The 15,426-nt window shown below is 41.0% G+C and overlaps 1 protein-coding gene across 12 annotated transcripts in view; it reads left to right on the top strand.

The window, feature by feature from the left end:
• Positions 1–15,426, top strand: part of DLG2 (discs large MAGUK scaffold protein 2) — a 1,047,967-nt gene that overhangs the window by 84,745 nt on the left and 947,796 nt on the right. Inside the window, exon 1 of one of the 12 annotated variants that reach the window (XM_071798944.1) lies at positions 13,654–13,790. The exons of the other annotated variants lie outside the window; for them this stretch is intronic. Within the exon in view, the coding sequence (XP_071655045.1) occupies positions 13,763–13,790 (28 nt within the window). The 5' untranslated portion in view covers positions 13,654–13,762. Of the gene's footprint in view, positions 1–13,653; positions 13,791–15,426 lie in introns of those variants that run through there. 12 annotated transcript variants of the gene reach the window in all.

Raw genomic sequence — 15,426 nt, forward strand, 5'->3', positions numbered from 1 at the left:
GGTAAAACTTCATTATGTCAATATTGACCTTTGCATTGGAATAGCAAATAAATATTTTCTTAGTTACATGGATTTTTGTAAAATAAAGTGTACTTGTACTCCTGGATTAGGATGATTTTGGTGACAGGCAGTGTAGCAGTCTTTTTGTTCATTTTGCAATGTAGCCTGGGGCTGCTGAACCATGACCTATTTTTTACTTTGATAAATCCTATCCCTGTGTTCCTCTGTTTTGATAACAGCTATAAAAAAGGATAGGCAGTAATTTAATAAATAGGAACTGTAAAACAGAGCTAACAGAAGGAATTACTTAAAAGATATCATTAGTGACAGCCCTGTGTCCAAAGTGGCAAAAGGGTTCAATAAGGATTACAGCTGTCAAAGCAACGGGCAGGATGCACTTGACTTCCCGCAGGCTTTGTACTCAGAGGCTGTTAGTTCTCAGCTGTTTCTTACCTTCTCTTGACGATCCTTTGGGCTCCATGAGAGCTGCATATTATTTCAGAGATATTTTGTTTTGTCTGTCACTGGTAGAGTTGTTCTGGATTCAAACAGTATATTATGTTGGGTCTAAACTACAGGGATTAGCATGGGAATAGTGATGTTGGTTGGGATCCTCCAGCAACTGCATCTGCTTACGGACAAAAGCATTGACACTGCTCATGCAGTGATGACACATTTACATTTACAATGGGTCAGTTCAACCTGGAGAAGAGAAGCTGAAAGAGGATCTTATCAATGCTTCTAAAAATCTCAAGGGTGGATGTCAAGAAGATGGGACCAGAGTCCTTTCAGTGGTGCCCAACGATAGGACAAGGGGAAACAGGCACAGATTGAAGCACAGGAGGTTCCATCTGAATATGAGGAGAAACTTCTTTACTTTGAGGTGCCAGAGCCCTGGAACAGGCTGCCCAGAGAGGCTGTGGAGTCTCCTCCTCTGGAGACATTCAAACCCACCTGGACACATTCCTGTGTGATCTGCTCTGGTGAACCTGCTTTAGCAGGTGGGTTGGACTGGACAATCTCCAGAGGTCCCTTCCAATCCCAACCTTTCTGTGATTCCGTGATTCTGCGAATTAACTTTATGGAGTAGCACTAAGGGTTGGCATAAAATAAAACAGGATATAAATAATTTCAATTAAAATTCCATCCATAGCTTCCAACCACAAAGTCTTTCCCCTGAACCTCTAAATCATCCTAAATCCTGTAGCTTTTGTGGAGGCTGGGAACTGTATTGGAACTAAACTTTACAACTGAAGATTATCCTGCTTAATTTCTAAGTTCTGATCACATAAATAGTTCTACAGCCAGCACTGGATCTGTTCTGTGATTTTGGAGAAGCTATTTAAATGTTTGATGACAGCTTATATAAAAATCAATGGCAACGGTATCAAATTGGGCCAATTGTGTTTAAAAACTCTTACTATGGATTTGGATCTTACTCCAGGCTCTGGTTTGAAAATGTTGATCAGTAATAAAAGTGACTAACAATACCTTTTATAATGGATTCCAATAATGCCTGGGTATGCAATCATCAGGTAAATGGAATTTTTCTTCCCATTATCTTCATCTGAGAGAGGATTGAGCCATTAAACCAACCTAAATAATAAAGAAACATATAACACTCCCTGTGAAAGTGTTTGCAGCTGTGTTCTTCCACCACGTGTACTGTGAGGATTCCATTATAGTAAATTGGAGCTGTTAGTGTCACAATATTGCCGTCATTACATGTTCAGAATATGAGTCAGATCCCCAGCACTCCTGGATGTTCTAATATCGTAAATGTGTGTAGCGGTTCAGTTCTGGTTTCTAAGCCTTTAGAGGGGAATTTGCCTGTTCCAAGAGAGTCTGAAACTTTAAGGGTCACATCCAGCCTGGAGCAGTGATACGGCCACGTTCCTCCTTCCCCTTGGCCACTCCTGAGGACTCCATTTACCTTTTTCTTCCAGGGCTAAGAGGTTTTTCTCTGAGCTTCTCTGTTTCCCAGCCTCATCACCACTGCCTGCTGCCTTTCACCACTTCCTCATCTTTCTTAGCCTTTTCTCCCCATCTCCTAACCATGACTCGCTTAATTTCCTCTGTGCATCTCTTCTGCCTTTGTCTCTGATTCAATGTGAGAAGTGGTTGTTACCCCATATACCCTGTCCTGGTGAACTGTAGAGAATGGCAGCTCCCTTTCTGGCTTCAGCTGTTTTAATGATAAAGAGGAACGGTGGTCTTTCTGAGTAGGGAGCAACTAATGAATTGATAGCCCTTTATGGTAGTGTATGGTGAGAGATATTAGAAAATCACAGAAGTATGCAACATCCGGGGCAGTGAACGAATTTAATGCTTCCTTTTGTATTAAAAGTCATGGCAAAAGGGACTTTGCGCAGCACAAACACATTATGTTTAAGCAGGTATTTTTAACATGTCCTGCTGACTCCCTTTGACTCCCTTTGCAACTATTTTCTGTTGCTGCTTCTCCTGGTTGATAAGTAAATTAGTTCTTTTTATCTCTCTGAAGCCAGGGAAAGCCTTCTTGTTTTCCCATTGAAGGAAATTCTGTGCCATTTCCTTGTCTATATAACTAAGATACATTACACATATATATGGATACTCTCTATATATGAGATTAGATTACATACATAAGTTAGATATTAAAGTCTACTTCTTCCAAATGTTTCCCACAATAATGTACCACTGTATATAGATCTTATAGAAATATATTAATGGATGAATCGATCAGTTAGTATCAACTCTGGAACCATGTCATAACCATATCTGTATCCCAAATTTGCTCTGAACAAAGTGGGAAGATTTTCACCAACAGGACTGCAATGTGGAAGTGATTTAGTGTCAGATCTACTATGCAGGGAGTATCTGTGGGTGACACAGCAATCTCGGATAGCTCTATGCAGAAGGCTCGAGAAGAAGGAATTGGAGCAAGGAGTTCTTGTTAGTGCTCCCAGGAAGCCTACACTGATGGTTTCATACATATGTCACTCCAAGCCATTGATCTTTCAGGCCTGTCATCCTACTTGGGAAGGGAAAGGTCAGAAAGCAATGGAAGGGGTTGCAGGAGGTATTGAACTGGACACTGAGATTAAATTTGAGCATTTGCAAACATTATTTTGTTTCTTGTGAAAATTTTCCATTTTTCCGTTGCTAATATCTGACAAATTAATTTCCTGGGTACCCCCCTGACCACTCCCATAAATGGAGATATATGTGGGTTTTGTCTTCCTTGACTTTGGTAATAATATTTAACTTTTTATAAAGTACATTAAACTTTCAAAGACTTTACAAATGTTATGGAACTAAGATTCATTCATCTGTTGGTTCTTGTTCTCTTGTCAATGAAATTTCATATCTATCTGATAGAAGTTCCCATAGCCACTTTATGAGTCTTTTATGGTTTTATTATGGCAGTACTGTCTAAATTAAAGGCTTGTCAGATTTAAGAAATAACTTTTAATTGCCTATTTATTCTTGCAATATTTTTTCCTTTAGTATTTCATTTTTTCCGTATCTCAGAAATAGATTTGTTTCTGTCTGCTGTGATCACCCATGCTGCTTTAAGTGTGTAGTGGAGTGAAGCGAACACTTATTTCTATGAACCATTAAACTGTCATGATGAGAACGTGATGGTGAGATTGTGTTGTGTTCCCCGTGAAATCAAAGCAGTCCCAGGAGCTCTGATTCATGATCCCCTCAGGTGCAGGTAGAGTGCTGATGTGATTCCTACCTCCAGGTTTATCACTTCACTTAGAATCACAGGATGTCCTGAGTTGGAAGGGCCCCACAAGGATCATGGAGTCCAACTCCTGTCCCTGCACAGGACAACCCCACAGTTCACACCGTGTGTCTGAGGACATTGTCCAGTCTCTTCTTGAACACTGTCAGCCTTGGGGCCGTGACACCTCCCTGGGGAGCCTGTTCCAGTGTCCAGCACCTCTGGGTGAAGAACCTTTTCCTCATGCTCAACCTAAACTTCCCCTGGCACATCTTCCTGCCATTCCCTCAGATTCTGTCACTGGTCACCAGAGAGAAGAGTTCAGCCCTCCCCTTCCATCTCCCCTTGTGAGAAAGCTGTAGCTGCCGTGAGCTCTCCCCTCAGTCTCCTCCAGGCTGAACAAACCAAGTGACTTTAGCAGCTCCTCGTACAGCTTCTGCTCTAAACCATTCACCAACTTCATGGACACTCTCCAGTAGCTTTATCTCCTTTTTATCCCGTGTTGCCCAGCCCTGCACACAGTGCTCCAGGTGAGGCCGGTCCAGTGCAGAGCAGAGCGGGACAATCCCCTCCCTGCCTGGCTGGCCATGCTGTGCTGGATGCTCCCAGGACACGGGTCCCTCTTGGCTGACAGGGACACTGTTGGCTCATGTTCAACTTGCCATTGACCAAAACCCCCAGATCCCTCTCTGTACAGCTGCTCTCCAGCCTCTCATCTCCCAGTCTATATGTACAGCCAGGGTTACAGCGGCTGGAGGAGTTGCTGAATGGGACATTCTCTGGCCCTGCATAAAGTTTGCATTAATGATCAACTGTAAAGTGAGGGGCCTAAGCATATGATATCTCCATATCCATACTGTTTCTCAACACCTCTGCTAAAGGGACTTTAAGTCTCTGCAACTACCTGAAAGGAAGCTGTAGCAATGTAGGGGTCAATCTCTTTTATCAAGTGACAAGGGATAGGAAAAGAGGAAATTATCTCAATTTATGCCAGGGGAGTTTTGGATTGGATACTAGGAAAAATTTCTTAATGGAAAGGGTTGTCAGACATTGGAACAGGCTGCCCAGGGAAGTGGTTGAGTCACCATCCCTGGAAGTGTTTAAAAGACCTGTAAACGAGGCTCTTAGGGACATGGTTTAATGGTGGACTTGGCAGTGTCAGGTTAATGATTGGACTTGATGATCTTGATGGTCTTTTCCAATCTAAATGATTCTATGATTCTATGACTCTAAGCTGTTGGAGGAGGATGAGACCTGTTGTACCTTTCACCACCCCATCTCCGTCTACCTGTGATCTTGAGCAAGAGCCCTTACACTTTGCTTCTCTAGCTTTCTTTTAGTCAACACAGTGCTCTATTCAGTGTATCTGTGTACCAAACACTTACTACCTTTGCATCTCCTTAGGGTTTAAGGCTCCTGTTTCATCATCCTTAATAATGTCTTGCAAAGGAAGTAGCTGATTCTTGCATTAAGTATGCATAAATGAATAAATGATAGTAATAGGTGACCCTGTGTATGTATGAGCATGGTAGATATGTTACACTGGGACTCTTTCTGCTCTCTCTTGTCCTTTTTACATATACATTTCTCCAGTGACTTCACTGAAACTTCTCTAGGTTTACATCATCGCCAACAGCATGTGCACCCTTAGAAACAGTATGGATTATTAATGGAAAGCCTGCTAAGAACTAAAATAAAGTTCAGTTTATGTTGGGCTGGGAGATAGTTCTCAGCATTTCAATACACTGTAACACATAACTAAATCTCCAAGTTGTCAAGACCTTAAGGGATTGGAGTTTAAAGGGTATACTGAGTATAGCAAGGAATCTAAGCTCTGTGTTAAATTACACCCATGCAAGTCTATGGTAAATTTAAATGAGGTTGCATGCACCAGATTTACACTGCCAGAGCTCGAGCAGGTTCTGACCTAATCTGACCAAAGGGTGATGCACTTCGAAGCTGTTGGCATGAAGGCAAATTAAACAGTGATTGGAAAACAGCATGAAGTGTTTTAAAAAGAAGTTTCTGAGCTGCAAAGGTCAAAGGACAACTCAAATGTCAAAAGTATTATGTCTACAATCCAGGACTGTTTTATAAGATAATGTGAAGCTACAAATACTTTCCTCTTAATATTGACAAGAGCCTGTAACTTTCTATTACTTCTTTCCACTTTAACTTGCAAATGTATGAGTTTTGGGAAATACTGTACACCACACTAATATATGAAAAATGCAGTGTAAATTAAAGCTGTTTGGAAAACTTTGGCAAAACACTCACGGTTTGTCATTTTTTAGCAACTACAGCTTCAATTTTCAACATTAACATCAATGCAAACAGACTCTAAACAGGTATCAGTACTTTAGAAAACTGTGTTGCTGCTGTTGAAGCAAATTTTCTCACCACTTTTTTAATGTGAGCTTTACATAAGAAAGAATGCAAGTTCAGACTAAGAGCACATTCATACAGACAGCTCAAGATAGAGTTTGGATCAAAATCTAATTGTCATCATCTTTGCTTTTACTTTTTTTTTAATCCAGTGTAAGAATATGTGTTAATCCAAAGGCATTACAAAGATAGTGAGAGTACAGAGCCGGTTTTGGAATGAATTTCTTTCTCTGTAGACTAATTGATACAGTCACGATAAGGAATTTGCTTTTTTACCATAGTAACTGAACATCCTGTTGTGTCTTAATTTACTTCTGAAGCATATAAAGCAGCTGTGCTCCATTAGCTTCAAGTTATTATGAATGTAGAATATAGTCTTGTTTTCTGAGTGGGAATACTGAATGTTCAACAAAATGTGATGCCTGTAATTTTTTTTTTCTTTCCATGTAAAATGATATTCCCATTTTCATTCTACCTCCAGACCTTGCTGTGAAAAATTAATACACAAGACCTATAAAGGTCATTGTGCTCTCAAATGAGCCTCTTCTAAGATCTTCAAACTGACTGCACTTCCTTTGCACCTTGGCATTGTAAATGTTGAGCTTCTCTATTAATAGAGCCTCCCCATCCTAAAAAAGGGGGTTATATTTTAAATAAACTCAAGTTTTTAGGCACACTTCCAATGTCCATACTCCAGCTGTCAAACAACTGGCAGAGAGAGAAAACAGTTCTGTTCAGAGTGGGAGTCAGTTAATGGATGTCATTGGCAGGACCCCATGAAGATAGTGCACTTTATATATAATCCACAGAAAAAGAGATGCAGTGGGTATCTCTGTGTGGTGTCTTTCCCACTAGTATGGAATTATGTTACTTAGGTGTTGTGGTACAGAGTGTGTCATGTACTGATCCACTCTCAAAAAGAGCTGAAATATGACCAGGACCAGAGTCACCTCACAGTGTTGCTACCGCACTGCATAATCTGAAATACCAAATGTTAACTGCAGTCCCCAGTCTTGCAAGCTCTTTTAGCCACTTTTGTGGAGTACGCTTTGGATTCTTAAGGACCATATCCTGAAGCTGTGAGATTCCATGGGTGTTTAGTTTTCAGTTCAGAATTTCTAATTAAGGGAGAAAAGATTAAAACCGTGAGTTGCAGTAATCACCATAAGCAGGTGAATAGACAGGGTCTATTTGTTGTTTTTAAAATATCGTGCCTTTAAGGCTAATGCTTTGACATAAAATCAGGTTGGAAAATCTCTAGTTATTTTCACAAATCACAGAATAATTTTGGTTGAAGGAGACATCTGAAGGTGATCTATTCCATCCTCCTTCTCAAAGCAGGACCAGCTAGATCAGGTTGCCCAAGGACATGTCCAGTTGAGTTTTGAGTATCTCCAGGACAGGAGATTTCACAACTGAATGGTTCCTTGTTGCAGTATTTTGGAAACCCTCATGGTGGGGTTCTTTCCTTCTACCAAGCTGAAATTTCCCTTGCTGCAACTGGTACCTGTTGCCTCTCACCCTATCCCTTTACACCAGGACACCCTGGCTCCATCTTTCTTACACCCTCAACTACTTTAAGTAGCTGTAGATAGCACTGAGATTTCCTCTTTACATTTTCTTTTTAAGACCAAAAGAACCAAAAGCCTCTTCTAGTATCCCTTGTCCTTCAGCCCACTGACTGTCTTGATGGCCCTCCCTGGATTTCTTCCAGTATATCAATGTCTTCTGTGCTGGGGAGCCTGAACTGGACACACAAATCCAAGTGAAAGTCTAGAGCTAAGCAAGACCCAGTTTTCAGTCATACTGGTTGGGATTCTTCTCTTTGAACTGTGGCACTTTTGTTTACATCCGAATGGGTCACTCTGTTCTTTTTATAGCCAATTGAGAGAAATAGGTCCTTTCAGACTGCTATTTGCCTTTCTCTTTGAGCTCTCTACCTTAGGATGAGAGGATTTGTTTCCCAGAGGAATCATTTCTCTGTGGTGATTAGGAAAGCAACACATTTAACTGTTTATATCTACACTGTGTTTCTCTAAACTTGGGTGAGATAATTCACATCCTGAGTCTTTGTTGGTGAGAAATGGTAGCTGGTCTAAGTTATAATATTACAGCAAATGATCATAATCTTGCACCTGAGCAAAATACATGAATAGGAGGTCATTCTTGACTGTGCAAATGTTGTCTTTTGGGTTTACTGTTTGTCACAGAGGCACCCAAAAAGTCGATTTAGATGGACAACAAGTTGCAAAACAGACTTTATTCTAGTCGGAAAAGTATAGTAAATAAACCAACTTGAAACAGGGTTTATACAAATCATTTAGCACTCCAACAGATTCTGGTACCAGTTGAGGAGATTATTGGGGTACGACCACATAAGAATAATGAGGATCCACAGTGTGCACTAATTCACTCACAAGAAACAAAACTAGAGGCCACTTTCACCCAAGGTACCCAAAAGAAATAATGACTTGCTTGCTCGCTCGAGGATGTATCCAGAAGAGAAAAACAACCACTCACCAAACGAGGAGGTGAGGCACACTCAATGCTGGGAAGTTGCCTTAGAGACTGAGGCATAAAAGGCATTAAAGAGCTGTCAGTTGCCCAAATGAAGACTCTGGATCTCATCAGGGGATGTGCAACCGCCACTCTGATTTCCGTCACTTTGTAGACACAGTGAAATAAATAATGAAGGATTAAGGTGGGCTTGCAGTGAATAGTTGCGAGGTTCATGTCCTAAAAAGGCTCATGTTCATTGTTTCAATGAAGGCACTCTCATTTAGCCAGAAAATTTTGCAAATTTTCTGTTAGCTGTGCTTTGAACACTCTGACACTGTCTTTCATGTCATTGATAGAGAGCTAAGCCATGGGATGGCAGAGGGCAGGTAACTGAGTCTTGACTGGAGATGAGATATGTGGGTGAGCTGGTGGGATGGCTGCAGAAGCATGGCAGTCCTGACATCTCTGCTATAAGGCATCTTGAAGTCAGCCATGCATCACCATACATCACTGCTGCTTGCATAAAACTGCAATACTAAGCAAGCATTTGGAATTAAATGGTAATTAATCTTAGGCACCATGCAACTGGATCATGAGCCATACCCTGGATTCTCGAAAATACTTCTCTCAGCATTCCTACTGGCAGCTGAATATTTCCTTGCAACAAGGTGCTGAATTAATAAAATATATTGGTCCTATAAACAGCAGCCTCACTGGTCAGGAGATTTCCCCTCCTTTACATGGGTTATTCAAAGCAGTTTTCCACTGTGGGCTGTAGGATACTGGAAATGACTGAGTACCTTTTCAGAAAAAAAAAATTTCATTCATTTAGGCTGGCAAATATACAGGGAATAACAGTTTATTTTACCTGATACATATTTGTTGGACTGAGTGCAAGGATGAAATGGTGAAATGTAATGGTCTGTGATATACAGCAGGTCAAGCTAAATGATCTAATGGTTTCTTCTGAATACATGAATTGCTGGGCTGCGTGCCAGAAGCCAGACAGACTCCTGGTGTTCCCACAAGTCACTATTTTCATCTACCCCTGCCCCCCTGAACTCTGTGGCGAAACTCCCTTTTGCAACATTTCCAGCAGGATATTGATGTGGGTAGTTAATGCCAAGAGGGAAAGTACAGCAGTTTGTTAGGAACCTCTGAAGTGCTGGGTGATGGAGACACAGCTATGGCTGAATAGGTCCCAAATCCCACTAAACTATGAAGTTCACTCTTAGCCTTCATGGGATCAGTACCCTTGGTTTTTACATCTCGGCTGCCAATTCCTGGCAGCTGTCTGGCACGGGGTTGCTGACTGTTTTGTGCTCCGCAGCGCTACGCTGAGCAGAGCCCCCCTGCGCTGCTTGGAGGGGCATCTCTTGACAATGATGCTTGGCGCTGAATAGCTTTTGCATCACAAGCTGCAATTTCAAGTTGTAACTCAGCTGATCCCTGAATCCTTGGCAGTGTGGGTTGTCTTCTCCTGCCCCTCTGCTCTTGCACCAGCGCTGCTGCTCCTCTGGATCCACAGTCTAATGAGTCAGTTATAGTCAGAAATATATTCACTTTTGCTCCAACCATATAGGTCCCCTGTCAGCTCGCCTTAGGATTAGACCCATGCCAAAACTGGAACAAGGAAAACAGCAGAAATATAAGACTGTGACCAAGAAATAGGAAGAGGATTGCCCCTTTTGCAAAAGAGCCATTGATTAGGTTAATTGTGACATGAAGCTGTATTTTGAGGGAGGCAAGCTAGTAGTGAAATTCTGTGCAGCAATGGTAAAAGCAGTACCCTGGGTTGCATCCAACTTAACTTGTGTCACTTAGCTTCCTAACCTCTAATGAGCTTTTCAGAGTTGGACTTGACTTTATTCATTAATGTACGGTGAAGGAAGTAGGCTCTTTATTGACCTGAGTATTTTTCTCCACTGGAAGCCCTGGTGCTAATGGTGCCAGTCCAGACATCTCTCAGATGTACTCTGAATACAAAATTTCACGTCTGTATGATTAACTTCAGGCCACTGTGGTACAATCCCTTCCTCTTCTGGAGAAGGTGCTGTGACAAACTAGGAACTTTTTAGCAGGCATATCTTCTTAGAAAGTTGTTGTACAACACAGGTTGTTTCCAAACATACGTACTATCCTGGAAACTGATGGGAAGAAGAAGACATGGTTTTCTCTGCCCACTTTGATGAGATGGAACCACACAATAGTTTAGGTTGGAAGAGACATTTGAAGAGCTTTGGTCTGACCCTTTTCTCAAAGCAGGGTCTACTCAAATCAGGTTGCTCAGGATATTAGCTGGAGATTTTGCAAGCCTCTCTGGTCCTCTTTTTGAATATTTGACCACCATCATGGTGATTTTTCCCCCTTACTTTGAGTAGGCATTTCTTGTGCTACCTCCTGTGCTTTCACTGTGCACCTCCAACAGCAGCCTTGATCTGTCTTCTTTGGACTTTCAAATGAAGTTGTTGAAGGCAGAAATGAGAGCCTCATTTAACCTTTTCTTTCTAAGGCTGAACAAGCCTAATTCTTTCAGTCTGCCCTTGTAGGGAAAGTTGCTTTAGAGATCTTCAGGAAATACTAAGTCAGACTTCAGATGGTCAAAGGCGCTCCAAGGAAAACCTTCTGTTTTACGGAAGGTTTCTGATTATTCAGTACAGCTGTTTTTTCCTGGAATTAACATCAGCAACACTGATTTACATTTTTAAAAAAATTATTAAATTTTATATTTAAATTGTTAAATCAGATGCCCTACCCTACCTTGTAGGTTTTTGTTTGTTTGTTTCTTGGCTAAACATTTTAAAAGAAACACTCGTTTTATTCTGCATAGAGTATCAGAAACAGTATGCTAGGAAGATGAGCATTTCTTCTATTTATGCTGTTCAGAAGACTTTGATAGTGAAATAAATTACAATTGTTTTCTGATTTTTTTTAAATTTCCGACAGAAGACTCGTGACACTGATGATCTGAGGAGATGAGACTGCTCAGGCATGTTAGGTCTTTGCCAGCTGTTTCTTGTGCAGCTGCTGTCAGGGCTGGGCTCTGCTCTGACTCAAGTCGCCCTAAAAGATAGTTCAAGTTTTGCTGTTGTTTTCTATCTTGACAAATGTTGAAAGGCTTGACTTCATGTGACACAGCAGAAATATCTGAATCGCTACTACGATTCACTTTCAGATATCGCATTTTTTTCCTCCTGAAAACATTTGATAAGCCATTCTCTACAGATACATTCACACTAGCTTGAGTGCCTCCAGCTAAGAGCTTAAGATTTCTACCTGCTTCCAGGGCTTGTACACACAAATATTTGTTCTCTTGGCTCTCTGTTTTTTCTCATCCCAGCTGTCCATTGTTTACTGGATCTTATTTTTCCTGGGAGCCATATACTGCTGCAGCAAGGTGTTGGATCAACACCTCATCCACAGCTTAACTCAGATTTTTTTGCCACTACTTTTCCCTGTTCGGTGAAATAAATATTGTGGATGCTAGTTCTGTTTGAGCTGGGCATAGGGTAACTGCAAAAGCAGTCACTGTTCACGATGCTTTGTGTTTTTCAGCCCTTTATATGGAAAGATATATTTACCTGTATGTACAGAAAGGTAGCATTTTACTCAAAGAAATCTTCAATCATATATTCTATACAACTCATTATGGTCTTCTAAGAGAAATCTGCTATACTGACTAAAAAATGACAGTGCCAAGCACTGAGTTGGTAGAAGTAGCACATATCAGTCTTGTGTTTTCTGCATCTGAAACATGTTTCTCAGAGCACCTGAGGGACTCAGGAGCACACGACACATTGAACATCTCACAATCCATTTAATCACGTTAATTCCAGACCTAATTCAATGAGTAAAGGCAGTTGCAATGGAAAGGTTTCCCATGTGTCAAAAGTACTTTAGAAAATTTAAGTGTCTCCAGTGCTGGGTAGGGCCATGACTTTTATTTTTTAAACTTTTGCTGCAGAAGTTCACTTTCCAGGTATTTTTAGGCACAAACTGAGGCTAAATGTGGACTTGTGTGATAGAGTGCTTTAATGAATTAAAGTACATTTCAGATACACAGCTGAGGCTCACTGCTGCTGAGGTGGTCACTCATTTCTGGCCACGCTTGTTGGTTTTGGCATTCACTGGTCCCTTGCTGAGGGAATGTGACTTGCTGAGCTACAGGAAACATAACTACCCCCACTGAAGTTTGTAATATTCTGCCAAATTAATGGGTTGAATTACCTCAGAAAAATACCTGAGAAGCATGAAAGCTGGTACAAGGAATGGAGCTGGAAGAGATGTCTGGTGTGGGGGCAAGGAAGCATATGGAAAGGTGGGATGGAGGAGCAGGACCACTCCTTTGGGTAGCAGCAAGCTGTTAGGTCAGCTGTCACTCAAACTTTGGCCAAGAAGAACTTGCATCTCATTTTCTGTTTTGACAGGTTTCTGCCTTGAATTGGCAAAAAAAGGAAAAAAAAAAGTCACGTGCCTGAAGCTTGCAGTTTCATACAGGCACAAATGACTGAGTTTTGTTAGTTGTTTTATGATGATATTCATATAATGTTCTTTTTTCTTACAAAATCTCTGAAGACACCTTCACCCTTACCCTGCAACCAGACCTACAGGCAAGACTCTTGCTGTGCATTACTGATTTATTTCATATGAACTTTCTGCAGGAAATGTTGGTATTAATATTTGAATAGCGATCCATCATATGTCTCCGGCAAATAAAGCACAAACAATCTTACTCTGATCTCGCTTACCCTGGGATAAAGCAGAAGCAATTTCACTGTCTGTGAGTATTACACCAGTGTAAAATTTCAGGAGTTAGATGAAAACTGGGAATGGCAGAGAGTAACTGGATAATAAAAAGACATCAGGCCATCCTTTGAACTGTAGAATATTAAAAGGGTCGGTTGTTGACACAAAACTTTTAGATGATGAGTGTGTGGGCTTGGTGGCTCTCCCTGCCCCCATCAATGTGACACATATTTGAGAGGATCTTGCTCAGTCTGTGCACTGGATTAGAAATCAGCTGTCATTAAGGAGCGTTTCGCAATGTAAAAGGTTCCTGGGTGCGATGATGTGCATGAGAGGCAGCCGTGGGGATTGAGCTGGCTGGTAACAAGCATTTGTGTTTACCAGTCTGGTTAGCTTCAGATCAGCCTTCCAAACATTTCCATGGAAACAAGAGAAGTTTTGGTTCACTGTAAGTGGCTTAATTTACTTTCTAACTCTATTAAAAATAGAATAGTAAACAGAGACAAAACTAACTCTGAAATGTATTTTTGATAGTATGATTTTAATCAGTTGTGGCGTTCAGTGATTGCTTTTCCATACCGCCTGACTGCAGTTGTGGGTGAAGCTTTCATTGAGCAGTTGCTCCTTGACTCTGCAAAGGCATGAAAAAAATGTCAGGAAAAGAACTGTGGAATAGTGGAGAGTCTTAAATCTTTATTTTTGCTAGAAGGCAATTCAATGCCTTTGTGAGCTTTCCTGTTTTTTTTTTACAAGGCACGAAACCTGAGAGATTGGAACGTGCTTACATCCTGGAAACTTCTTATATACCTACTATATTACTGAAATGTCACGTGTAAATTTTAATATGACAGAATAGTCACTTGTCCAGTCAAAGAGATTAAAGACATACTGATGTACTCATAGAGAAAAGTACTAAAAGTGTGTTTTCATTTTGCATTGGCATCTTTCAAGACACATTATTAAAAACTAGTTGCAAGTAGTTTTTTTCCTGAGTTTCTAAGAAGTTCCCACTTCCATATGAGTAGGAATAGTGAAGGGAACCGTAAGCTGGTTTAGGTGGGTGAGGTTCTTTCCCGAAGTGCTGGTCTGTCTCTCAGGATTCACGCACCCAAAGATGAATCGTTTGTGTGACTCAGGAGTGTTTTCCAGAAGTGATTCTTGCTCCTGTAATACTGATAATTGGTAAATGTATGAACTGCTTGAACAGTAACAGCTTTAATTATGCATGAATGCCGATCAGTCTGGAAATCAATTTCGCTGACTCACACTCAAAATTTAGTGCTATCCTCTGAATTTCAATAACTCTAAGTTTTTATCCTAAGTGATATTCTAAGGGCTGTCAGAGCCAGCAGGGAAATTGATGTTTATCTGACCATTGGAAACGAGTATAGCCTTACATCTTTAACATCAGGGAGGAGCTTTTCCTTTCTCCCTAGTAAGGAGCTCACAGTGCTGTCCCTACAGTGCACTCCTCCAGCTGCAAAGTGGTAAAATCACCATATTACATACCGGAAACTGAGATAAAGAAATATTCCATGGTTTGTTCAATGTCACAAAGGCTTTTTGCAGTTGAGGGAATTAAGTTCATGTTATCTGGAAGCTTGATCTCAAACTTAACTTTTCACGCTTTCCCATTGCTCATCACTTCTGGCCAGGATGGATGTTCTCCATCTGTCTGGTCTACCCAGAGAAGCAACAACGTCATCTACTAAACTCTGGGGCATTCTGATAATAAATGATAACCAAGAATTTCTGTTTCTATAGAAAATGCAGTCAACCTCAATTATTAAAACATGTTGTAACAGGTGGCTGGGCGTCCAGCTCCATTTCATACCTCCCTGGGCAGGAATGTTTGCAGCTGACTGCCAGCAGCTGTGTGAGTGCTTTGAGAACTCTGTCTGACACGTCTGCAGCTCTGTGAGCGGCTTTAATCAATGGCAGAGGCAGGCAGAGAAACGCAAAGACAATGTGGCCAAAATACCCAAGCGAACTGGACTCTGATTCTGCTCATATATGTTTAAAAGCAAGCACGGAGTATAACACTCTAAAATATTTTGAGTTTTTGTGTAAGCTCTACTCCAGAT

The sequence above is a fragment of the Patagioenas fasciata genome, chromosome 1 (genome assembly GCF_037038585.1).
Source record: "Patagioenas fasciata isolate bPatFas1 chromosome 1, bPatFas1.hap1, whole genome shotgun sequence".
NCBI lineage: Eukaryota > Metazoa > Chordata > Aves > Columbiformes > Columbidae > Patagioenas > Patagioenas fasciata.